At 40.5% G+C, this 27,106-nt stretch overlaps 1 protein-coding gene across 1 annotated transcript; it reads right to left on the bottom strand.

Moving 5' to 3' along the window:
• Positions 1-1,434: 1,434 nt before the first annotated feature.
• KCTD19 (potassium channel tetramerization domain containing 19) lies at positions 1,435-21,653 on the bottom strand. The gene is made up of 17 exons (XM_075511035.1): positions 21,631-21,653; positions 21,150-21,171; positions 19,033-19,329; positions 17,250-17,400; positions 16,734-16,925; positions 15,673-15,805; positions 15,239-15,418; positions 13,826-13,986; positions 10,888-10,991; positions 10,379-10,521; positions 8,929-9,012; positions 6,711-6,819; positions 4,713-5,367; positions 3,434-3,625; positions 2,849-3,003; positions 1,860-1,961; positions 1,435-1,533 (listed from the first exon to the last, which is right to left on the bottom strand). The coding sequence occupies exons 1-17, from the start codon at positions 21,651-21,653 to the stop codon at positions 1,435-1,437; spliced, it is 2,802 nt and encodes a 933-aa protein (XP_075367150.1).
• Between the last annotated feature and the right edge of the window lie 5,453 nt (positions 21,654-27,106).

The following is a 27,106-nucleotide window of genomic DNA, read 5'->3' as shown; positions in this document are numbered from 1 at the left end:
GTTGATTATAGTGCTGAACCTTAAATGCATGTTGTCTGAAGTAGCACAATGTAACTGGGGGACAAACGTGCCCTGTGTTCCAAGGTTGCCTGTTTGTGAGTAATATAAAAAAAATCACTGTGTGGCTGTGACGCACTCTTCATTTCCTCTAAGAACATGGAAATTAGCATTTTTGGAAACCGTAGCTGCTTGCTGCCAAGCTCCTCTTTACTCCTGGTTTATGAAGTGCTATAAATCAGGCTCCCCCAGATGGGAGAGCAGTGGTGTCACACTTAGCCTGAGGAAGAAGATGGAGCAGTAATTTATTTAACTGCAGTTTTCTCCCTGTAGCTGCTAGGATGGGGGAACTGCCTGGCCCTTGACAGTGCAGTGCTGTAGTCTCAGATGTTAAACTGCAGCCACCTGAGTTACCCTCTGCATACAGACCATGTTCCTTCAAGTTTGGAAATTCCTGTGCTGTACATAAAACACTTGTTTGTTTTTAATAAGCTGGATGTTTTTTAATCCTTGTTCTTTTTTTAAACAGCAAAGAGAACACAGTTTGACACCTTTGTACAAAATTGTGTGGGAAACAGTTGCACAGGGAAGATTTTTAGAAGTTACTATTTTAAAATAATTGCTAAGTTAATGCAAGATTTTTGGGCTGGCAAGACAGCAATAGCTCATGTCACAAGAGGGAGAGAATTTACTAATGCAACAAGAGGAACTTGAAACTCCCTGAATTTCTCTGTTTCAAAGGTTTCTGCATTGCTGGAAAAACCTTTAGTAATGTTTACCTGACACTGTTTTTTTTCAGGGTTTGATTGATTTGTCTAATAAAGGTTATTTTCTTTATATGAATCTTGTTTGCATTGTCTGTTGATTTCAGCATGGGAACCTGGGCTGCAGAAGAGGAAACAAACAGGCGTGCATTGAGAAGATCTGTTTTCCCTGTGGCATCTAAATACTCTCTCAAAATAGTGGTGGGAGACTGAAATGATGTGTTTTTAATTGGGTGGTTAGACAGGATGACAGTGAGGGTGACTCACTTGAGTTCACATGATGGGAAGCATCAGCTCTCCTCCCCAGAGCTGCAGAGGTTTTAAAACAGGAATAGCAAAGTGTGCAGAAATGGCAATGTGCTTAAAATAAAACATGAAGTAACTGTTCTAGGCCTCTGATTATTATTCTGATTTTATTGGGCAAATAATATTAACAAGTATGTTAGCAGAAAGAGGGGATTCTTTTGTTCATTTTGGATAAATAAGGCCCCAGGGCCAGGCTGCTACAAACATTCCTGACTAAACAAAGTCACTGTTAAAAGTTAAAAGAAGGCTGAGCAAAAAGTCTTTTTCTTAATTGGCAGATGAGGTGTGTACCTTCCTTGCCTGCCACAAGAAAATAAAAACATTTGAAAAAGTAGCTGGGTCAAATTTTTATTAATGTTTTGTGAACTTACATTTCCAAGGCAAAGTATGAGACTGATCTAGCAAACCCTCTCTGGATCAGTAAGTTGAGGCAGTGGCTGTACTTCCATGCAAATGGTAGGGTAAACTGGAAAAGCACAAAACCGAGGCTACCATTACCCAACTGCAGACCAGCAGCATCACCAGCCTCCTTTCATTTCTGAACAGCCCTAGAATTCCTCAGCCCACTTCTTTTGTGGGCAATCTAAACCAGCAGCACAATTTTAAACTTATATTAAGACTATATGACATTAGTTAATTTGTGCTGTAAAACGCTGCCCGTCCCCCCCTCCCCCTTAACTCACTATGCAAACAACACTAGGAACGGTGAACTGTTTTAAACAGAAAGCCAACAGCGTTTGGAGGAAAAAAGGCTCAGCCGTACAGCATCACCTGGTGGCAAACGCTACTTACTTCCACCCAGTGAAGTAGCTCTTCATGAACATTTCTGTCCCCTTTAAAATACTCTGTGTTCAGTAAATCAGCAACAAACTCCCTGGGTGTGATCTGCTGAGTCTAAAATACAGAACATGACATGGTCATATCAGCAGGCAGGTGTGCTTTCAAGTGCCCAGCTTCTGCCAGCAAGCAACACTCCCTGTGTTAGTGAAATCACCTGTTGGAGGCAGAAGTTCCCAGTCCGGCCTTGGCCGGGGTTAATTACTAGTAAGATTAAAAAGGATTGGGGTGAGGTAGCAGGGTTGGAAGCAATTGCACACACACGTGCACACTAGCAGAGGAAAATGCAAGGGCAAGCTCTCCCAAGTCCCTCGCCTTACACCTTTTTCCCCCTCTCCCAGGGGAGAAGAAAAATGCTTCTGGTTGGAGCTTTTAAAGCAGGAGTGCTGGAGAGGGGGTATGGGGTGTGGGTGAGATCAGTTACTTCCAATGCAAATTAAAAAAAACCCAGAAATTCCTGGCCCCTTGAGGGTGAGCCCTTATTTCTGCCACAACCCCACAGAAAAGCACCCTGCAGCACGCAGGCAGCAGGAGTCTGCTGGGAGGGGGGGCTGGGCAGGACACACTGCTATTTATTTCTTAATTGCTGCAGAAGTGACTGGAGGCCAAACCTCTTCACCGCTCTAAGGGTGCCTTAGTTGCTAGACTGCCCGAGGCTGGCTCTCCCTCCAGTCCTCTGGTTCAGGGAGGGGGTTACCCTTGGTTTTAAAAACGGGACCTGGAAAGGCTCCCAGCACCCCACTACTGCCTTGCGCCCAGCAGCCCCATGCTCCCCTTCTGGCCTTTGTGATTCTGACTGAAGCTGTCCCCCTGCTCAGCACAGTGACAACTGTGGCTCCTGCAGCAGCCAGGCAGTTGGTGCTGAACGTGAAGAGCCAAGTTTCTAATTCCTGGGGAAGCTGAGCAAGCGTGGCTCCTCCAGGCTGTTAGGAACTTGTACCTACCCAAAGCCTGTTCACAAGGGTCCCAACTTTGGCTGTGATTTCTTTGGGATCCTTCTGCCTTACTGAGTCCAGGATGACATCGGTCAGGAAAAAGTGGCACTTCCTGGCATAGAATATCTCCTCGTGTGAGAGAGCAAAGCTAACAAAAACTATATCTGCAGGGAACAGTTGAAAGAACACAAATGCATTAGGAAAAAAAGGCTGTGGGTTCAGCATTCATGATTTTAGTTATCGAGCTGCTTTAAATTCCTTTCCTGTCCTAGGTTTTACTGCAACTGAGTCCTAACCGCCAGTTCAAAGCTGAGCTCAATGTAAGAGTTTGCCTGAATAAAAACTGAGTATAGATTTCAGACCATTGCATCTTTCCTGATGCATTAAAGACCTTCACTGGTAAATATTCAAGGCACCTGCTAGTTTAGGCAGCTGCTGCCCAGCTGTTTTGAAGAATTCAATGTAAGCAGCGGTTCAGCTGCAATAACCTTAGCTACTCACCTAGTCAGAACTGACAACAAACCATGACAGAGAGAATGGTTTTCATACTAAAAACTCTGCAGCAAGATCTTGGAGCTATTTATAGTTCCTTACCTTTGGACAGTGCTTGAGCGTCTGGAGTATCCACCTGGCTGCCATCCAGCAGAGCGCTGTAAACAACACTGTCTTCATTGCTTGTACAAAAGCCATCATTGCCTAAAACCGGAGGATGTTCAACTTTAAGAATCAATCCTACATTTCTGTGGTCTGCCAGGACAATGTCGGTTTGTTTGCTGTCCCTTGTTTCTGTGAAGGAATACAGGTTGAGTTTTACAGCAAAGCCTGGATAAGTAGTAATGGGATAAACACATTTGTAAGTATGACCACAATATTGCCATCTTCTCTTTAAAGTTATGCCTTGTTCTATCTTTATTCTGTCATGATGTTTTGCCAGGTAAGGTGATACATCACTAAACAGTAAATGACAACCTTTACACCAAATAATTTGTGGTCTTAGGTATAACATTACAGGTCTTCTCTACTTCCCTCTTTCACATGGAAAATTCAGACAGAGCAACCATTACATACTGCTTAATTGAACCCATGCATAATTCAGTCTGGAATTCTTTCATGGAATATGAAAGAGGTTGGTTTGTTTGTTCTATGAAAATAATAATGTAGCTTGCACTGCTATAGTAACAAAAACATCCACAATCATTATTAATATATTTTGCTTTGACAACAATTCTGTGAAAACCTGCCGTGTTACCCACGATGGAAGCAGTACAGGGTAGATCACATCCTTCTCAGGGTGTCAGAACTAATCCTGGACTGAGACTTTCCACTGAGGTTTCTTGAGTTTGTATTTAGTACCTTGGCTACTCATGTAAATCTTTTTAACTCCTACACATGCCTTCTGGAAACTTCTGGGTTTAGCATAAAAATCTTTCAGTCTTTATGCTAAATTACAGATTTCTGTAACTAACTGGATAACTTAAGCACGTCAAACCAGCTTCACTGTTCCTTGCACAGCTCTAAAGGCAGAGGAAAAAGGAGCCAATTAAAGAACAATTCATTAATGCCAGTGAGTCTAAAAGCAGCTCCACCTTTCTGGCAAACACACTTTTAGTTTTAAACTCTGCATAGACAAGCAATAAAATCCAGCCCTTGCTTAGCAGCTGGCAATCAACTCACTGTCTTGTAGAGGGATGAGTTTCATTTGCAAGGTCTTGTCTCTTCCTTCACTGGGTAAACTTTCTATGAGCAGAACACGAAAAAGGTTGAGACTGTCACTGAAATGCATCAGCATGATCAAAGTATCTTATTTATACAAGTCATTTAGTTGATTACTCCCATCACTTTTGAAAACAACAATCACAAAGCAGTCATTTACCTTCTGGTTGCTCCCTGTTTATATTCTCTGCATCGTTTCCTACTGTGGAAGTAGTTTTTATGGTGTTGAATTGATACATTCCAGCACTTGGAGCAGGTGGCAAATTCTGTGCGAACACGTATTGCTCCAGCTGCTTTGCTTCAGCTCCGACTTCATATTGGGTAATGTGATTGTTTCCTTGAATTGTAAAGCTTATTTTCTCAGGAGAAGAGGCAATAGGAGCTTTGACACCCCTGTCCTTTTCAGGAGTGTCGCACTGAGATACACTCTCTGTGATACAACCATCAGACATTCTCACGTGCTCAAAATCACACCTCTTGGAGCTCACTGCATCCCATTCCTTTACCAGGGAAATTAATTTCTGGATGTGACTTGCTGAGTCTTTACTTTCTACTTTCTTTGTTAAACTGCTTCTCATTCCTCTCGTCCTTGGAGAGCTTACCAAATGTTTGTAATAGCTGGAGTTTACCAGGCTGTCTGAGGATGCATCGTATCCTCCAAGTGTATTCCTCCGCTTTGTCCCTCTCACCTGTGAAATCATTCTGGAGTACTTTGTCTTCTCCCCACTGGTATCTTGCTTTCCCTTCAGATCTTTTATATTACTCCATTTATTAATATAGCATTTACTGGAATCCACAGCTGTACATGAGTACACCTAAAAATACAATGAAGTGTTGTTATTTCTAATTGGTATGGAACAAAGTGTAAGTTTTGCTTTTCCTAATAACTGATGTATTTTACTAATTATAGTATAAGCATTTAAGGATTGAGTTCTTAATCCTTGAAAATGCATTCTCACTTCTGGGGGGACACAGTGCCTTAAGGCTCTCCAAACCCTGCCCTGATAACTCAGCACTGACCTTATGCTGTCCTGAATCACCTCTGTTCCTATCACTGAATTTTGCTAAACCTGAAGATAGACACTGGAGCAGCCAAGGCACACAAGCAGCACCTCAACATCCCTGCTACCGCTACAACTAAGATAATTTTGATTATCTGAACTGACTGCAGCACATTCTGTACAAGAAAGATTGTTTGGCAAGTCAAAGCAACCTGTGCAACCACTCTACCACGTTAACACCAGTGTTATGCTACAGGGTGGAGCAGTTTGATATTAGCATGTAAATGCTACAGAGGCAGCACCTACATTTCGCCTTTCTCTAGTAGACTGAAGGCAACTTTCAGCTGCTCGTGTCCAACCAAGGACTAAAAGTATTCAAGGACTTAAGCAGAAAGTCCTTTTTCCCCTTCCACTGACTTCAAAGACTATAAAGTTTCTGCAGGACACTATCTTGCCCAAGTGCACTTCTTAAGCTTGCTGCTCCCATCTTTACCCCCTAGGAACCAGGAGATCTGGCTTCTAGGTCCTCCTTGCCCACAGGGGTCAGAACCCATATCTCCTGTGACCCGGTAAAGTTCCCCAGTTTCCAAGCCACACTGAAGTCTCCATGAAAACACTTCCCACCCTTCGGGACAGGGACTCCCTAAGTAACCAGGAATGTGAATCACAAGACTGAAAGGAGAAGCTAAAAGAGTGTAGGCTTGTGGGGTTTAGACCAAGCTAACACAGACCAGAGGATCTTGACCTTATGCTTTGGACTGTATGACTTTACAGCATATGGTCATTGGATAAAAACAGAAATAAAAGCTCAGCACTGAGGCAGTGCTAAAGCACCCTGCCTTGAAATCTACTGGGGAATTAAGTGTGGATCTCTACCTAAATTATCTCTTTCTAGAAGGAGCTCTCTCATGTTTTTGTGATATGCAAACAGAATATCTATTGCTGTTCTCCATTCTCTCTTGATGCTCAAAGCCTGGCTTTTTAAAATGAAGATGTTATTTTTTTAGAGAGAGAGATTTCCCAGACTCATTCTGTAGCTGATTTTGGAGAGGAAAAAAAAAGCAAAATGGTACAGGAAAATTTAAATTTGGCACTTTTCTAGTTCAAATTGCTTTAGAAGTGCTTGATGGCAACATATTCTGAAAACCAAATCTTACTTCTTTTGGGTATTTGCTGAACTCATGCTCTTCATTCCAAGATACAATACTTAATCTTCTACATGGAAAATAAACTTCATTGTGCAATTCATTGTTTTGGATCCATAATCTAGGAAATGAATATTTACAATTATTATAGAACTTTTTCCAGGGGCAACAATCAGTTAGTCTGTAAAAGGAGTTGCCAGGAATTCCAGTCACCAGTGGATCTGTGTATGTCACATTCATTGTTATAAATTAGTTTTAAACTATTGGGGAATGGAAGGAGTTCACAATTATCACTAGTACACAATACAGAGGTAGCAAAGGACCAGGAGTTCTCATCACCCACCTGTGATGAGAATTTCTGAAATGTGATGCTGCAGATACACAAGAGACAAAAATTATTTCTTGTCTCTCTTCCAGCATCCACAAAACCTTGACCAATGCATTTATGTAAGCCATGTCTACCTGACATCAGATTTGGAGTTTTTTTCTCTTTTTTTGTGAAGAGGTTCTAGACCCTTTGGGGAGCAAGCTAGTCAGATTCAGGTCAACCGTCTACATTCATGGGTTTAAAATTGAATTTTGAGACCACTTAAGAAACTCAGCTCCTGACAGTGACTGCCTGAGCTGCACAGCAGTTTCTGAAAAGGTGAGACAACTCTGGAAACACAGAGCAGCTGCTGCTCTCTGTCTCCTGTAGACAGAGATTTGCTAAGATTGCCTGTGGAGCTGACCGATGATCTAGCAAAGAACTCTAGGGACCAATCCCCAATTGTTTTACTTTGTTAGAGGCCTTTGGCATATATGATAGAGATGCTGACACCTTCCATGATGGGAAAGCACCAAAGAGCAGTGGAAGAGTCTATGTTAGAGTAGCACTAGTCCTTAGCTAAAACTTCCTAGGGAATGTAAAATTTTGTCTTTCACATGTAGAGTGTTTCAGAGTTCCTCTCACATCCTCCTCTTGCTCTATAGGTATAGGAACATGAGGTTAGGCTCCTGTACTGGGATGGGGAAGTGAGGAAACAACATTTAGGATTTCTTCTTCATAGAGATCTACAATAAAATCTAGGAACTGCTGTCACCACTAGTGGGATACTGGTAGCTACCACTTGTGTGTCCTACTGCTGCTCCTGGCAGTAAAATGAGGTTGGAAATCCTGATGCAAACAGCCCATAGCATTGGTATTTCAGAACCTGCTGCAGTGACTCATGATCTTCTGGGAAGATTTTAATGGATATATTTTGACTTTAAAATGTCTAAATGGCCTGTGAGCAGCCTAAGTAAGAATCCACTAACTTCTAGAGCTCTCAGAAAAATACTGAAGAGAAGGGCCATGCTAGGTCATCTTCTAAAGTATTCTGCATTGAGGAGTTGAAATGTCTCCGTTTCATGGACTTTCCAAAAGGCCTACATTTTAACATTTTGTCCATCCCTCTAACGAGCACAGTAGAGAAGAAAACACTAGTGTTTGCAGATTCACAGATTTTATAAGGCCAGAGAAGACCACTGCGATTATGAGGCCTGGTGTTCAGTAACACTGAACGCTAATTCCTGTTTTAATAGCAAAATATCTTTTAGAAAAACACCCAATCTTATTTTTAAAGTTGTCAGAAACAGAGAAATGTTGCTGAAAATGTTCAATGATGTTCAAATGATGTTCAAATGAAAATGTTAAATGTCCCAGAAAATGTTCAATGATGAATTCATATACAAAAAGTTATGGCTTATTTTTGACATTAATTTGTCTAGATTTAAGTTCCAGCTGGTGGCAACCCTTTTCTGTGATGCTGCATCAAAGATATGCCATTCTATATCCTGCAGTGCTGGTGAATCCTCCAGTGGGTGTGCAGAAGCCAGCAGGGGCTTGGCAAAGTCAGGGTTGAGCCAAAGCTAATAAATCAGACTGTCTCTGCTCAGTCTGGTGTCTCTGTACAATGGTTTCCAGCATGCATTGCAATATTCTCAATATCTGGACTTAGGGAGGTATCTCAGTTGCCTTTTTCCTTGATTACTGGAGACCTGACTGAGGACTATTCTCTTACCGTTCCAGTACCCAAATAACTGATGGGAAAAAATGTGGCCCAAAAGATAGTGGAATTGCTCATCCTCCAGTGGCTGTGTTTCAGAACGAAATGAGAAAATTGTGCTCCTTTCAAAGGACAAACACTGCTAGGTCAGATGAAAGAACATTATATGAGAGAAAAGAAAAAGAATGAGAATTTTTATCTACCTGTATGCATCAGAATGATAAAGTGCCTCTAAAAGAGAAGGGATCTGGTACTCCTCGGCTTCTTGACAAAAGAGAGGCCATTCTCTGTAAGTTGTAAATAAACTGAACTGTAAAATCACTATGAAAATCTTAACACTTTATCTTTTCCAAATATATATTAATTTTGGAAGCTCAGGCAGTCACTACAGAAAATGAAAGATGCATCCACACAAGTGATTTTTCTTTTAACAGATGGACAAATACCCTATCATTTTAAATACTTTAAATACCATTCAGATGTTCCTGGAACTGTTTGCAGTGGACAGGAGGAGTGAAGCCACCATGTCCGGGAGGTTAAAGCAGATCAGTAGCAGAAAGGCAGCTGGCCTCAGTGACCAGAAACATTCCCAGACATACTTAGTTTGCTTGTATAGATACAACTGTAGTGTCTGACATCTGGCTGCCTATGCCTTTCATGTCAGCCATGAAAGCAACCAGTGGCTATTATATCAAAGAAGCCACTGGTGTAACATTTCTATTGACTTTGGGGAAAATAAGGAAAAGACATACTCCTCTTGGTAACAGCTAAATGTGCTAAAAATGACCACATCAGCTGGTGATCTCTAGTGGATATTCTGCCTACTAGAAACGATCCAACAAACAAGGGCTTTGAGAACTGAAGAGATCAAAAGATCTTCTGATGCCAGGCAGACCTTCATTGCTGAATGCAAGAAATTGTAACGTGTAGTGGTGGCAGAAGCAGGAAAACTGCTACAAGAAGCCATAGCACCAAAGGGTCAGTTCTGAGCAATCTCAGGGGCAAGCGAAACACATTGAAGGAATATCCTTAGGAGACTGGTGTTTTAAACCATCTCAATTTCTGATGACTGATACAATTTAGAGACCTAATAGATTAATATGCATATGGAGGGAGAATGCCCTCTCCTCTTTAGGTACCCCGTGTTCCTCTATTCCTGTACCACTGCAGTTTTGCAGAAGATACATTTTTCAGCATTAGAACAGAGATACCAGTAGAGGGGGCCGATGGAGTATTTTTCAACTGGACTAGCCAGACTTTGCTATCCCTGCCGTATAAAAAGACAAAAATCTGAAGAGGGATGCAATGATCTCATCCATAAAAACATTTTCCTTTTTGCTAAAGGCATGCACACAATGCACCGATCTCTGATACACCCTGCAGTACAAGTGTCTGGCATATCGATCATTAAAATAAAGGCATACACACTGAAACAAAAACATATCTCACAATCTCTAAATCCCAATAATTTATGTTTAGATAGAATAGTTCAGGACTAAAAAGAAAAGTCTTAATTCTTTTGGGTATTATCTATGTATCTATGATATCTAACACTATCATATTTCTATGAAAATCAGAAGACAAATCCCCATGCTTGCTTCCCCTACAGCCATCTAATAATATAAAAGAAGCACATGAATTCATTCTGCTTACTTAAATTCAGCTGGCAAAAACAATTTCCCAAGTCTTAGAAAGTTGAGAACGTGCCGAAACATTTGCCCATCTCCATGGATTAGAAGACTTTGACCGTACGTGATCCAAGAGACTTTCTTGTCATTAGACAGCAGCTCTGGATACTACAGAAATAAAAATACATTAAGACCAGATTTCTGGTGTTAGTTATAGAGGGAAAGAAATCCAAACAGGATTTTTCCTTTCTTGGTGAAAGGATCAAACCAGTTTCATCAAGCCTACTTATATTATTAGCCCAGAAAGTACTTTCTTCAGAAGTCCAAGATTTATTTCCCTCAGGTACTTGAACATACCCCCCTTAGTATAAAATGCCCAGTCTACATGTGAAGTTCTGATAATTCCAAATTTTCAGGTCAAAACTATTCTAATAATTCTTATTACTAGAAATATAGATTCTAGTCTGTAGAATTATAAATTCTGTCTAGGAAGGTTCATGTGAAGGCAATGCAAAGACAAATAATTACCCATACCTTCAGTAAAGTCTGTAAGTAAGTTTCATACCAGTTACTTCCTACATAAACTTTCACAATCTGATGGAGTGAGCATACGGATACTTCTGCTGTCCAGTCTGTTTCTAGAGATGGAGTGACAAATGGAAAGGTGACAACTAAAATAACTGCAAGTAGTAATTATTTTGTTATAGATACCAAGTTAATATGATATGGGATTTTACATCAAAATATTGCAAATAGTGTTTCTTTGAAATAGTGAAGTAATAGAGAGTGCTCTATGCACACAGAGCTGGAACTCTCCTGTTTTGTTTAGCGGTCATATGTGATGGCAAGCAAAAGGTAAGTCACAATATAAGGTGACTTAGCAGGCAACTTGACGCATCCATGCTACAGCCAAACCACCTCTCCTCAATACGTTAAAAAAATAATAATAGCAAGAAAGCTATACACATTAGCATAGTGATGTTTGCTCTACTGAGCAGGCCCATTTATGTCACCTAAGGTAGGTGAATCTAAGTATACTGTTACATTGCCACAGAAAGAATTAACTTACTTCTAAAGTATTGGAAATAAAGGAGAAATCTCAAAGGTCTTTGAAACTGAAGACTCAGCTTGTCAGGAAGCGTAAAGCTAGTGGAATTCCAGGGCAACCTGGAATAGAGCTACTGCATCATTTTCCACCCTCACAAAGAGCCCCACTTTGTTACTTCCTTTGAAGATGGCAGTATCAGGGCAGGTACAAGGGTCAAAGAGCAATTATGCACAGAGAGCAGATACAATGTAACAGCTTTGGATATATTTTAGTCTTGGTTCAGCCTACATCTTGCCTTAGTGTGGCAACAAAAATCTGGGAAAGTTTCTGTTGAAATAATTAACGATATAGTTCACATTACTATTTATATTACATCAGTCCTGGGACACTGTTTTAGGAAAATCAAAATACATTTGCATTCAAAAGAAATTGTTAAAAAAAAACCCAAACAAAACACTAACTTTGAAAAGGGCTCCAACATGGAGAATTTTGTTTCTTACAATAGCCCAGGCCTTTACAGAAGATACAGGCAAGTCATGCCCTGAAATAAATTATTTATAGGGCTATGGATAATTATATAAATAGATTCTACTATCTCTAACCAATGAACAAACTAGCTTATGCTTGTCTGATGTAGCTACTATAATGGGACTATCCATCTTCCACAACATACGTACAATCGAAGCATCATTTACTGCTAAGACATTTGTGTCACAGTTATTTTTTTCTAGCATGTGTTATCCAACAGGCTACACAACAATGACACAGAGTTCGTAATTGCTGTTTCACTTTAAGATCAAACCCTCTTTCTCAAGGAATACAATTCCATCTAAGAATTGATAAGATTCACTCCTTTCTACATACACACGGTGCATGGTGTGGTAGGGAAGAATACTTCAAACATAAGCCACTTCACCTTATTCTGGTGAAATATGCTGATGGCTCAAAACTGGAAGAATAAGCATCCCCTAGAGAAAGACTCAGAGGACCTTGAGGGTGGAGTAAACTGGAATTAAGGTCACAACTACAAAATAAGAAGTCAGATTTGCAAATAAACAATAAGAAATACAGTTAGGATCCTACAAGCTGAAGTTTGAACCAGGAAGCTTGTGCTTGGATGGGGCAAAGGGATGTCTGCCCTCATTGATCACAAAGAGATTGTTTGCCACCAATGGAACAGGGAACTCCAAATGAGACTGTAGGATGTACTGAGGAAGCTAACTCCAGCAGAATTAGTAGTAGCATAGTCTAAAATACTGGGGAGGTTTCAACTAGATTATCTTGTACAGAGTGTGATTAAATTTATCTTTCCTGGAGCACATGGCATAACAGAAAAGGTGGAAAGAATTGGCTGTGTTCAGCCTTAGGAAGAACAGGTTAGAGGAGGATCTTATTACTGTCTACATCTAATGGGAGGGTGTAGGGAAGACAGAGCCAGATTCTTCTTGGAGGTACAAAGTGCTAGGCCAAGAGGCAATGGAAAAAAGTTGGAACATAGGAAATTACATGTATGACTATATTTAGCACAAGGGTAGTCAACTATTGGAACAGGAGTCCAGAAAGGCTGCAGGAACTCCATCCTTGGAGATACTCAAAGCTTTTCCTGGCAAGGTCCTGAGCAACCCAACCTACTTGACCCTGCTCTGAGAGAGAGCTGGACTAAATGACCTCCAGAGATCTCTTCTGACCTAAATTCTACGAATATGGGGAAACTAGGATAAGTGAAAAGAAAAATCCTTAGGTTAATCAGGGAATCGTATTAATTCTTGTTAAACAGCCACAATAAGGGCTGATAGAAAAATGTCATGATTTTTCTATAAATGCATTAGAGGAGAAGAGGGGATAAACCAACATGGAAACAGCAGTTAAGTTAAAGATCAGTTTTAGCAAGAGCAAAATGCGGCTATGAATGCACTTAGGCTGGAAGTTAGAAATAGATTGCTTGGTTTACTAGCAAGAGTTGTAAGAACATTCCCACATCAGAAAAGCGGGAGCAAAAGAAACCTCGCTATCTTTAAGGCAGAACAAGTTCAGATGAAAGTAATTTGGACTGTCTAAGCTTGAAGGAACTGGATTCAGCAAATTACTTCAGTCATGAATAAAACTGGCAAATTTAGCAAGTAAAATTATCCAAAAACATAAATAGTACTACCTAAATCCAGGGTAGACTTGCTCTATATTTCACCTAGAACCTAATGTTACTACTCTAGTGTTCACTGATCAGCAACAGCCAGTTAATAAAGCAACGGGGTAGCAGTAGATCCTTGGAAAACAAACACTGTCAGTCAGTGAGACCTTCAGGTTATTTTTGTACTGTAACAATCCCTCAAAAGTAGATGTAAATCATTGACTGATTAATTGCATTCAGGCAACACTGCTCATTCTACTTTAAAATGAAAGACTTCTTGAGAAATCTTGACTTACTATAATCTCTGCTCTCTGCTGGCATCTGTTGTTTCAGATAGCATTTTAAAGCATCTTTCATTGGCTCGTATGTGGTGTCCCTTTTGTCCAAATAAGCACAGAGCTCTTGGATTTCAGAAATATTTTCAGTGAGAGGAAGTTGGCAAGTTCCCAGCCAATTCCTATCCAAAAGAAAAGAAAATCACTAAACTTTTTGTCCTTGCTTTATATTTTTACTGCTTATTTTTAATGAGTACAAGTCAGGAAATATGAATTTTCCTAAAAATGTTTTTTTGCACCTACTGAGCTTTACTCGTAACTTTCCATATCATTTTTATATTGAGAACAATCCAACATCGACAAATAAATCTGTTGCAATGGAGCCATCAAATAATGATCTGCAATGGTTTTGAACAAAGCTTTTAATATGGTATTTCTCCTACACTGGATCATTCACTAGTGCCAACAGCAAGTGCAGACAAGATGTGAGGGGCAGAGATGAGATGACTGTGTGTTTGACCATCCTGTTGTCTTTCTATCACCCTTTACAGACTAGGTATTATCTGTTTGTGCTAAATTTAAAGTTGCTTAAAAGTACGGGAAGTTTTTCAATCTGTGGTTGATGGAAATATGCACAGCTGAGCATCCAATTTTGTGGCAGGCTTGAATCACATCCAACTGATTCATTGTGATTTCTTTTGGTTTTCTTTTCCTAATTCAAATCACAACAAGCAGGTGAAAGAAAATGGTAGATGGTTTTTAACAGAGAGTATTAAAATGTGTGTTTTAATGGCTAGCTTTATGACTCACCTAGTGAGTGTCTCCATTTAAAAAAAAAAAATCCCTCTGTCATAGCAAAGATGTCTGATCTCCACATTTACATTTTCACTGATTTCAGGAAAGAGGCACTAATGATTCAATAAGAAGCCATTTTCCTATACAGTAGGGATTTCATTAAACCAGTACACTGGTATGGGTAAGTCTGAGCAATAATGCTAACAATATGGAGAAATACGCCTCAAAGGACCAAGTTCAAACACAGTATTCAGAAGTCTACTTTATTTGATGGACTAGACATAGCAGTACAACTTTTCTGTGGCTTCAGAAAAGCCTGTACCCATAGGCATTTAGATGCTTTTGAAAATGCCATACAAAGTTTTCCGAATGAATAGTAAATCTTAAGAACATGTGATCATTAAAAAGTTTACATGTACTACTTCGGAATTTTAGGCTTACCAGCCTACAATATAATAGAAGAATGTCAACTCCTGTAATTATAGTTATCTGCAAGTTTAGCTGAAAATGAATACTACAAATACTAAAGGACAGGCTGCTGAGAACAGGACTCCTTTTCAACTACAAAACCCATTAGACAGCCTTTTGAAAGAACCTTATGTTGTCTTGATATTGCCTATATGAAGACAGGGTGGGTACCTGGCGTGCTGGAAGAGGATGCCGTTGCCAGAGACATGCAGGCGGCTCCTGCCCAGGTTGCTGCCCACACGGAGCTGTCCCAGAGCCGAATCCGGGTAGTTGGCCAGCAGCCCCAGTGCCATGGCATAGAGCGGGGATCGCGGTGGGGACCCCCCCGCTGCCGCTGCTGCCCCCTGCCACCTCTCGGCCCCCGCCACGGCAGAGGACACTGTGGAGCAGCTGCCTGCAAGGAAAGGAGGTCGAGACTGAGCCCCAGAAAGTCAGCAGTTAAAAATCACCACTGTATTTTCCACTGTTTTCAACATTTTATGGAAATGAGTTGCTAACTCAGCTCAGTGTTGATCATATTAATATAATTTCCATTTCAAACATGCAATTTCACAAGATAACATTAAAGCCAATGCATATAAGGAAGAAAATATATAGCTATGTACATTATATTACCTCTATAGATCTTCACAGCATCTATAAGCTCAGGAATTCCCAGAATTAAAACTTCTTCCTCCAAGGCATCTATGTTGGAGAAGTCATCAGGCAACAACATCTTCTCTGAGCGAAGAAAATTAACTGGAAAATAAAAATAAAGCATAGGAAGTGTGTGTTGACGTCTTCTGTCCACTGCTTAGATCTCACAAAAATAGGTTCTTATCATTTCCTTCAGTATTACTATTCACATACACACATATACACAGCAGATAAATGGACAGCAGGGAACACTTTGTCTTTGAAAACACAATCCTAATTGGTTTATGGCAGAGGAGACTAGACACAGTATAAACGATAGGGGAAGCACAGAATTAGGTTAGTTTTGTTTATCACAACAGCCTGACGGATTCATGTGAGAGGTTTCCTGTTTGTTTGGCTGCTTTTTTCCCTCCTAGGCACAGTCCCATCCCATTGTGCATTTAAACGTGTTTTCCCCTATGCTAACATCAGAGGACTGGCAGAGCAAAACTGCAGCAATTTCTTATCTATCTCATCTTAATTGAGTTCACAGAGGATGAAATACTATGTTGATGGAGGAGGTATGTGATCCTGCCATACTTTTGAGAAGTACTTGTCTTTTTTTGAAGCTGGAAGATTATTTAATGAATGAAACATGATTTTTTACTAGTGGAAAGATACAAGATCAAGTAGAGATTTAGAGTTACCATGTAAGTTTTGTCTACCTTAATTACCGATTGTTAACAGCATTTCTGGTACCTGATGCCATTAAGGCATTTTAGTTCAGAAAACTGCTGAATTAATAAAACCCAAATAAGTAGAGCCATAAGTGGGTAAATTTAGGTATATGTACTCTGAAAGGCACCCAGCAGAGGCTTTGTTTCTTGACTGATAAACAGGTCAGTAAAACTGGCAGGCAGCAAAACCAAACCAAAACTGAAAGATTACAAGATGCTGATCTCTCAAGAAGTGTTACTGAAGACAGACAGAAACAGTTTAATATAAAAAAGTATTTAGGCATGTCAGAATAATAATAAAAAAGAACAGTTACCTATGAAGCGGAACTCACTGCACTCACACTCAATCAGGGCTGCATTCTCAAGAAGCCACAGCAAATTTTCATCCTTAACTAGTACAGGATATTTTGCCACCAAATCTAGTGGCAAAAAACAGTAATTCACTTCATCTTCTGTATCTAGTAAAGGTGCATCCACTAGCCCTAGGGGAGCTCTTTCACGTAACCCTAGGCAAAGAAAATCAGAGAAAAATCAAGACATAAGAAAAATGGAACTCAGATATACGTTTTGGAGATCTGACTAGTACAGCAAAGCCAATAAGAGTGCATTAATCTTGTGCAACATTTAACGTACACCGAAGGATGAAGTCTTACAGCCCAGCACAAATGAATAAACATTTGCATGGGGTTTCCTATTTTTTTAAATAAAGATGACTAATCACAAAAAATAAACTTTGCAAGAGTCTAAAACACTCCTGGCATGCAACAAATGACAACAGTCTATGGACATTCCTAAGGATGCAAAATAATTTTTCAATCTGGGACGCTTACCTGTGAATGCTGGACTGTTAGGAGGAATCTCTGATGGCTTCCTGGTACATTTTCGTGTTCTCCAGTAATTTGGAGATGTTCTTTCAGCTACTGGTGTATCTGCAGGCTGGACATGTAAATTATATTTCTCCTCCTTCAAATTATCTAAAATCTGTCAAGATACGTAAAGTTTTTCTATTTACTACTTCAATTCAAATAATTAATCAAAAAATCAAAAGCAGCCATGGGAAAGAGTCTAATGCATGCCATGCTGTACTTCACATTGACTAAAATATGCCATGGAATATTGTATACAGACAAGAACAAACACATTCCTATGTTTTAGGTACCTAAAGGTAAATAGAATGAACTTGTAGAGAACATTTCTAAGAACTTGTAATATAATTGGAGGCATTCATATAATCCAAAAAAGCCAACTATTTTTCAACATTTGAGTTTTAATGGCACTTCGTTTTATTCTAGCGCTGCAATTCAAGACAGCATACTGGCATGCGTAAAAGTATACAACAAAAGAAATAGCCAAGAACCCAACACAAAGCCTGAAAGACCTTTTGGGCTCTTTTTAATAACATCTTTACGATAAGCTGTAGGAATTCAATTATTAGAAAGGGGAGTCAATGTTTGGCTCAGTGATAGGAATGTTTAACAGTCTATATTTCCTAATCTTTTACTGAATTATAAACAAATCACTTTAAACTTGGAACAAATGGTTACGTGCTGTTGTAGGATATTAAGTATAAAGTAGCTTTAGAGCCACGGTGATGACTTCTAAAGCACATGCATAAAATACCTTCATGAATTAATAAGGTTAAACTGACAAGCACTTAAAAGCCAGAAAATGCAAGAACTCTAGTTCAGTGGAATGTGTTCCTGGCCATACCACAACAGGTCCATGTTAAACATGTGATCATGTACGGTTTGTTAATACAATAGACTACTGAGGTTTGGTGGTCTTCCTCTCCCAACCTATTTGGAGGTGTTACATCTTTAAACACAGTCCTAAAAGAAAATCCAAAAGTGTTCATGTTAAACCCAAAATGGTAATATTTTGGGCTAAAAATATCAAGCATAATAGCATCTTTGAGACAATTCCACAAAAAAAAGTATCAGAAACTAAAAGAAATGCAGAGTTTAGACTAAACTAAGAGGAAATGCAAATATTAATGTATGAAAATACACATTTCATCTAGCCAGGAAGTATGGACTCAGCCTTCACTGGCACAATACAAAACTACACTGCAATTACAATAAAAAATACTTGTAGCTAAATAGTAAATTAAATATTCTTTACAGACATCCATTTAACATTTCTGTTTATGCAGCTGCAGAATAGGAGGAGAGGAAGAATCGTCATTTCCCCATTTGACAGGATTGTGAATTCAGTGGTGTCCCACTGGGACAAATTTGGTTTTGGGCAGACTCACCTTCTTCACATTCAAAGGTTCATATTTAGCAAGATCAATCAGTATAATTGTCATAAAGCACAACAGCTGGCAGATAAAAGTCTCTGCTTGCTTTAAATTTAGTAAAAAAGCAAGTAATTACTGTTGAACAGAAAGGCAAAATGACTGTTGCTCTTACAGAAAGGTCAAGCATCAAATTTGTAAGACTTTCTGTACTCACCAACTGAGGCAAATGAATAGAATGTGGCAATTATTTGTTTAGATACCTATCACAAGCATTGATAAAGTGATATACGCAAACTCCTTGACATCCTTCTACAGACAATATTATCTAAGAATGAAAAAATTATAGAAAAGCCACATAGAATATCCCAGTTTACCTGTAATAAAGGTGTCAGCTGCAAAATTAATGCTTGCTCATACAATAAGTTCAATTCAGCACAGCTGAAAAAAGATAATTTTGAAGTCTGCATGTAATAATGAAGGTGCCTAAATATGAAACCATCTTGGTCAATAAATAATCTTAGATTTTCAGACTGATCTTGTACAGAAGCTTCTTTCCACAACAGAGATTCAGGAAACTGAGCGACTTTACTTTTGGGAATTGAGAAATACCAGCCACCGACATTAAAATTAATTAACTCTTCTTCTGCAGATTCCATAATGCTCTCCGGTTCCTTCAAACAGAAGAGGAAAACATATCAACAGGCAAGAATGAACCGGTAAACTCTGAAACAATGTGATGTTTTATTTTAAAACTCCATTGGACTTTGCATTTTATTTTCCATTCCATGGTAGCTTGACAAAAAATAAAGCATGGGGCAAATGGTCTAGAGCATTACTTTCCCATTCACTTGTGCAGGCACATTCCTTGGTTAATATATGTTTATGGTCATGGGTCATGACAAGTCAGCAAACTGCGAAGTTTTACATAATGTAATACTTACGGTTAAACCTTGGAACAACCTGGTCTACATGTACACTGAGTTTGTTACACAGAACAGCAAGTGAAATATGACGACCATCTCCCTTAAATATTCAAATAAAAGTAATAAAATGCAAATAAAGATTGTATACCCTCCAACACAACCTGTGTGCCTATGGACACACCATTCTATACAGTTAGTTACTATTTTAAGGTGCAGATATTTATTACTATGTAGTCACAGTCCTCTTGACAATACAGGAAAAAAAATAATTGTCCACGGTGAAAGGATGCTTGGTATGCACATAGGTGGTTCTCAGCTAAGCAGAGAGAAATTTCACCTAAACCGGGACAAGAACACACAGTTAAGGCCTGTAGCCAATTTTTTCATCTTGTTGTATGACACTGAGATGTGGATTAGTCTGTGGCCTACTAAAATGGATGGAAAAGTCAATTAAAGGCTGAAAACAACAAAAAAAAGCCTGCCTGCCTTTGCCACAGCAGCTAGCCTCCAAAGTCAAGGAGACGGAATTTGTATTGACAATGGAGAATACCATTCTTGCAGCAGAAAAAAACATGGTAGAAGACAATACCTGATGTCTGGAATGTTTTTAGGCTATTTCTCATACAAGTGGCTACAGAAAAGGGAGTGAAAAGGAAATCTGGAAAAGGATGGGAAAACCCCACTCAATGCAAGAATTTAACTTTGTAGCTTCTAGAGAGAGCTCATAATCAAAACTAACATGATGAAGGTGCTGCTGGTCATTCTTGACAATGATGGAGAGCGACAATTATGTTGCCCTCAAAGTATGCTTAGCTGAGACTTTTTCATAGTTATTCTCATCATCAGCTTCTTCTGATACTACCCAGCAATTTCAAAACAAATTAAATATTTGAATACAATACATGAAAAAACCCAACCCTGTTCAAGCAAGAAAGATGAAAATTTTTAAAAGAGAAACACCAGGATACTAAAATCTTGATATTTCTAAGGCTCATTTCCAATTTTGGGGAAGAGAGCCAGCACCACCAAAACCCACTCATCAGTAACATTGCTCCAAGAAAACTACTTCCAGAAATGCTTAAGGCAATTCACTCAGCTCAGGCTGCCATTTTATGGGCATTAGTGCCAAAATAGCAGCCCACCGCTGTGCAAAAGGGGTCTTATCCCCTTCTCCCATCCCCCACTCCCAGCCATGTCTCATGCCTCTCCATCACATCAGGCCTTGTGCTGATCTAACTCACTTAAAATAGCAAGAAATGGTCTGTTTTGTGGGGGGGCTGCTATAGCTTTTTTTGCAATTTTCATGAGGAGGGTCGTGAAACACAGGCTGCAGGCTTTTCTTGGGGAGAGAGGGCAGCTTCTTCCAGGCAGCCCACAGTGAACGCCTGGGCCCAGGGGAGCGGGCCTGCCCCCCCTGCCGGGACTGTGCACTCCCCGGGGCCCAGGGAGGGTCTGTGAGGGGAGGCCTGTTACCCTCCTGCCTCCCCTCAGCAGGCCGCAGGCCCCCAGGCCGGTCCTAACATGGCGGCGTCGCTAGGCAACAGGTGAGAGGCCCAGGAGGGACCCACGGGTGTGATGAGGGTGACGCAGCTGGAGGACAAAGCAGGGTGGCAGGTGACAGGAGGCCGGTAATTGGGGTAGGGAGGTCATGGGCAGCTGAGGGGCTTGGGGTGATGGGGGGACACAACCAGGCCAAGGTCCTGTCCCCACAGAGCCAGGTTTAAAGCCAGAGCAGAGGCTGCTTATGCATCCCGAGAATGCTGCGATAGCGTAATTAACGAATTATAATTACAACCTTTTCCCAGCAGCACCTACCTGCTGTGGGAAGGCCTCTCTCTCCCCACAGGGGGATCGTTAGCTGCGTTCGTTTGCAGGATCGAGATGCCCACCTTGGCAGTTGAGGCCGGGGAGAAGGCAAATTCCTCCCAGTTCCAGTACTCACAGTTTAAGCTTTGTAAACTTCCCATCATTAGGACATAGATTAATTGAACCAGCAAGTCAACAAAAAAATGGTTGTAATCCTGTAGTTACCGCTACTGAACAACTCACCGTAAAATAAAAGCATGCACCATGGCTAAGAGTATTTACTCAAAGAACTCAAGTACCACTTGTACTACAACCACGATAAAACACACACACACACAAAAAAACCCCCAAAACCACCAAAGGGATTCTTTTTTTACAGTCCCAGTGGTTTCTGATCAAACACAAGTTACAGCTATGAAGATTAGTTAAAATATGTGCCAGGATCAGTTGCCACTGCATCTCTCTGAGCTGCTGCAGTTCTGCAGAAGCAGCAGCAGCAAAAGGGATAACGTGTTATTTGACCCAGTAAGACAACAGAACACAAAATTCAACAGGACAACTGTGTGAAATGTAAAGAAGGGATCTTAAGGGAGCTGCACCCTGGTTTGGCTTTTCATTTCTTCTGTTATTGCTGAAATTAGTGATTTGAACATCAGTGTTTTTTCTGGTGGCTTTATAATTAAGCCTTCCTCCTGAACTTACTGCTTTGCAGTCTGGTCCTGTGGGCATGACGGAAGGTAAAAGGGGGTTGCGATTTCTCATCGTGCTTGACTTCGCAAGTTGATGCCATGAACTGGGTGTATGGTCAAGCATGGCCAGTTTTGGCTTGCCTTCCCATCCGGGGTGCTGGGTTGGGTGAGCACCCACAGGCAGGAGGACAAGCACATGCCTGGACCTGCAGTGACCAAGGTAAACTTCAGGGCTCTTTTAAAAAAATAAAACAAAACAACCAAAAAAAAAACCCAAACCCAAGCAAATTCTAGTTTCAGAAGTGATTCAGGAACAATGATGCTCAATTTTATACCAGTCAGTGAAAGCATAGCACCCAAAGTTGTTTGTACACCTGATGATCAGACTCCATTTAAATTCAGTTATAAGCAGTGTACTGATGCCCTTTTAATATAAAGCTGACAGTGCTGTGGAGAGGCTCAGTTTTAAAATCCTTCACCGTGAGGTATTTCATTGTCTGTTTTACCTGCACTTGAGGGTTTTGAGACCTCCGTGATGGCCCCAGGACCAGGGAGCTCCTAAATGAAGATCCCTACAAGGGAAAGGACCATCCTACCACAGGCTGAGCCTCTCAAATCCCCAGTGGAAGGGGCGGAGACACAATTTATTTTTAAAGCCAATTAACACAATGGTAACAGGACAGAGTTTGTTAATTAGATACTGTTTGCATTGTTTCTCTTAGATAAAATAGGAAACAGGTGAGAAGCAAGACCCAAGTAATAAAAGAAGCCAAGGAAATTTGGACTATGACAGCTCATTACTTGACTAATCATTGTTAGCTTGCAGGATTTTTATTTTTTTTTAAAAATAATTTAAGGAGGGCTTTAGATAAAGATATAGGAGTGCTCATCAATATTTTAAGTGTTCTCTGGGGACAAGGTCAGCATTAAAAAAAATCATCAATATGAATGCAGGCTAATGCCACACATTAATATATAAATTATATATCTATTAATAATTTATATATTAAATGTTAAAATATAAATAAATGTGTAAAATAATAACTGTGTCCTGGGACTCTGTCACACTTCACCAATGGGATTATATGTCTTTAGCATGTTCTTAGGTTCACCCATTATCAGCTCTGCGTGTTATTACTGGAAGTCTCAGCTGGCATGAAGACAACTTTATTTAATTGCTTTATTAATAATCTCCCCAGACAGCGATTTGGAGGCTGATACTGAGGCAGGTTTTTGTGTCAGGTTTTTAATTTCAGAGTTGCCCGTTTCTCTGCTGTCCTTTCCTGGTAGACTTGTCTGCAAAAAAGTTACAATAATACTGAAGCGCTGTTGGATACTTTTAGATGACAGATCTATTGCAGAGGGTGAAGGAAGGGCTGCCAGACTATATTTTGGCGTAAGGGGGAAAAGGGGATAGTTTGTTTTCTGAAAAATAAAATATAAAATAAGGATAACTTTATTATACCATCGATAAATAAACACTGTATAAACAAATGGCTGGTCACTGTTGTCCTCTCCAGCCTGTGCAGCGTAAACCCATTGACAGTTCAAAAGCTTTGCTGTCAGACAGGTCCCGTCTTTAGTCCGTGCCTATGGAGTTTTATCTATATTCAGCTAAGCGTTTCACATTGAAATCCCCCACCACTCATCCGTGCTGGCCAGGCAGCTGCCGCGCAGAGGAGCTGTTCAGCTGTCAACTGGCCTCTCCTGGTTCCTGAGAAAACAAGCAAACAGCAAACACTCATCTGCCAGCCTCCACCGTCCTGTTCATACCGATTTTGTCTCACGTTCAACCCTGGAAAGATCTGGGTCCATCCACTACATCGCGAGACTTCTAGCAACACTTACCATCCTCTGGATGATCTTCAGGGCCAAATACCATAGTTGTTCAAATTTCTGCATTTCCCAGATGTTGCACATGCATTTTGGCTGCAGTTTTGTGTTTCACTTGATATGATCGCATTGCAGCCTGTCACAGGTCCTGGTCCCCCCCGCTGCCTCCAGCTATGTTCCCGCTCCCTTCCTCAGGCTGGATTTAACAAATACGTGGCTGTGGGGTGCTTCACATCAAATCAGACTCTTGATCCAGTGGAAAACTGGTCATCTCAGTAGATCTTACTCACTCTAACACACTGAGTCAGGAAATGAGATGTCTGGGCTGAATGAGGTACCCATCCTGACAGGAGTTCAAAATCTACATGGTCCACCTAGAGTTGTGATGTTAACCCACCCTCAGCTCCTCACTATTCTCAAAGCTCTGCCTCAGTGGAGCAAGAAATGCTGGATTTATGAGGGCAGAAAGGTGGAGATCAATGGATAGGGGTCTCTTGATTTTGTAATTTATCTTGAAGTCTACTGGGTAAAAACCTCAGGAGATTCAGGTTGCATGACTTTCCCAAGACCACTGGCAAAACCTGTGGCAATAACGTGAGCAAGAGGCTGCTGGCTTTTTCCCTCCTCCGCTCAACAGCCTCATACTCATGCTGCTTGAGACTAAAATGCATAATGTAGGGATAGCATTGCAAATGCTGCAGGGAAATGTTTAAATCCAAAGCTAAAATCTGTTTCCAATTAGGTCTCAAAAAAAAAATCCATAGAAACTTTTCTGTTTAGATTTGTTTTCTGACATCGCCTAAGCTCCCTGCCAAAATGCCTGAATATCTTTTTGTGTTTCAGATTTTACTGGTGTTTAGGTTATTTTTTGCACACCTATGCAGGAATGCTTTGAAAATGTCTTTTCTCTTTGGAAGTGTGTTTCAAACAAATACTTCAAAGCAGTGACATAAGGGTTCGCTTAAACTCACACCATGTTACACTCATTGTCATTTATCACTCTTTAGGCGGCTCACCAGCATCGTTGGAAAGGCTCCTAGGGACTTACCAGGCACTGGCAAAACTGTAGAAAAGTGATTCATTTCTCTTAACATTTGTGACCCTTTGTGATTTTGGGGATTTTTGTTTTGTTTTCTTTTGTCTTGTCTCATCACAAATGGATTATCTGATGCAGCAGCTGAGTGAAGGGCTGAAGGAGAGCCATGTATCAGCTTCCACATTCTATATATGGCCAGCTGTGCCATATATGCCTTTTCTAGGGGCTTTGGTTCACTGTACAGCAAGAACAAGATTACTGCAAGGAAATAAGGAACCTGTAACATCATAGGATGGATACCTGGACTGCTGAAGGACCAAAACAAGCTTTCCTACAAACTGAATGTGATTATCAGATATTTTCAGCCTGTCATTGCCCTCAGACAGGCAAACTGACAGCAGTCCAAACCTTCATCCCCATTTGTCCAGCACTCTTCTGGTATAAAAGGTAACAGGAGCGATGTAATTGGAGATAGCCTCACAGGTTGGATGGCCAAGGAGGTTCGAGCATCTCCTCTGACCTGCCCTGCAGCAGAGGTCACACGGTTCTTTGCCCTGGATGCTGCAGGGTCAGGAAGGTAGCACTGAACTGCGGGATGGGCTTTAGCCACTCCTACAGCCCTGAGTTTTAAAGACTTTGGGTAACAAAGAATGTTCTGCAACCCCTCATAGGCTGCTCTGGAGACTTTTTGTTGAGCGTATCCTCCAGCCTCTGGATCCCACAGTCCCCTTTTGTCTCTCAGAACAGCCCTACCTGTTAGAAAGATGCTCGGTAAGACAGTACTTGTAAACTTAACCTTCTCCCTGTGTTTCCTTTAGATTAGTTGCTTTGGAAAAGTGACCAGCTGAGTTCTCAGGTGGAATTTTTAAGACTGGAAGTGAAACAACTTACCAGACTTCAGGAGACCAGGGCTCTTCTACAGGACTGTATGACCATACCCCTTCTACAGAGGTATGGGCCAGTCTCAGGTAGGGTACACAGCTTGCCTGTCACGGCAGGAAGCAGTACTCTGTCCCTCACCTAAGTCATGTATACTTCTTGTAATACCCCTGTGCTGGTGGCAAACGGATGAATTCAGGGCTTTGACACATGAGCGGGCTATTTTGGTGATCATTAGCACACACTGTACGCTTCAGGAGGCTGGAACTGGTTACAGACTTTCAAGCCAAGATATGAAAATGCCAGTTTGGTGAGCAGAAAGTCAGGAATATTCTGGGTCTGATGAAACTGCTTTTTTTAGAAAAAGTATCTCAGGTCAAAATGAGAGAGAGCAGACTTGCCTTTTGCAATCATAGGACTCCACTGATGTGCTTCCAGCTGTCTTAGCACATACTATCAATCTCTTTGAATGGTTTCTATCAGTTATTAACCATTGTAAGCCAGCTATGCATGAAATCTTAAAATGAATCATAGCTGTAGTTATAGTCATCTTGAAATACAGAGCTCTAAGCTACAAACTTAGAGCCCTAAGTACAAACATTTTAAAATGTGATTTTGAATAAATGGAAATTAGTGTATCAGTTTTGGAAAAAATCTTTATAGCAGGTTCACTCTCCTGGATGCATGCTCACCATTTAAATTTTTTTTCTGCAACAATCTTGTCCAGGTCTTTAGTGTCCACAAACCCTCCTGCTGCAGCAGTTGACTAAAGAGAGCAGCCACACTGTTCACAAAACACCTCTTCCATCTGAGAAATTCACCAGTCATGAGACATCATCCCCACTAGGAAGAACTGCATTGGTACCATCAGCGCACAGCTCTGGTCAGTACTGCAGTTCAGAGCAATTATGCAATTGCCCTCTGTGCAGAGAACAAAACAGACATTAAATATGAATTGTGTTCAGTTTCATCTTGTATGAAATCTCATGCTGTATTTAAAGCTGGCAAATCTAATCCTTGCTTTTTTTTTTTATTTCTCTGCATCTTCCTGCTTCTATCTCCCCCTGTGTTCTTACACTTCTGCCGCAGTTGTTATATTAACAAAAAGTGGGGATGACTCCTGTATAATAACATTTTATCTGAAACCATGCCATGCTGGGAAGATGGTAATTTAGTTAATTGAATTCCCTCTAAAATGGTACTGAATCAATATTCCAGCACAGCGCTGGCAACACGTAGCTGGCGATGAAGTATTGCATGTAACATTCACTGTCAAACCAAT

Source organism: Mycteria americana, chromosome 8 (assembly GCF_035582795.1).
Source record: "Mycteria americana isolate JAX WOST 10 ecotype Jacksonville Zoo and Gardens chromosome 8, USCA_MyAme_1.0, whole genome shotgun sequence".
Taxonomy (NCBI): Eukaryota; Metazoa; Chordata; class Aves; order Ciconiiformes; family Ciconiidae; genus Mycteria; species Mycteria americana.
The sequence above is the reverse complement of the archived record's forward strand: the minus strand, read 5'-3'. Positions and strand labels throughout refer to the sequence as shown.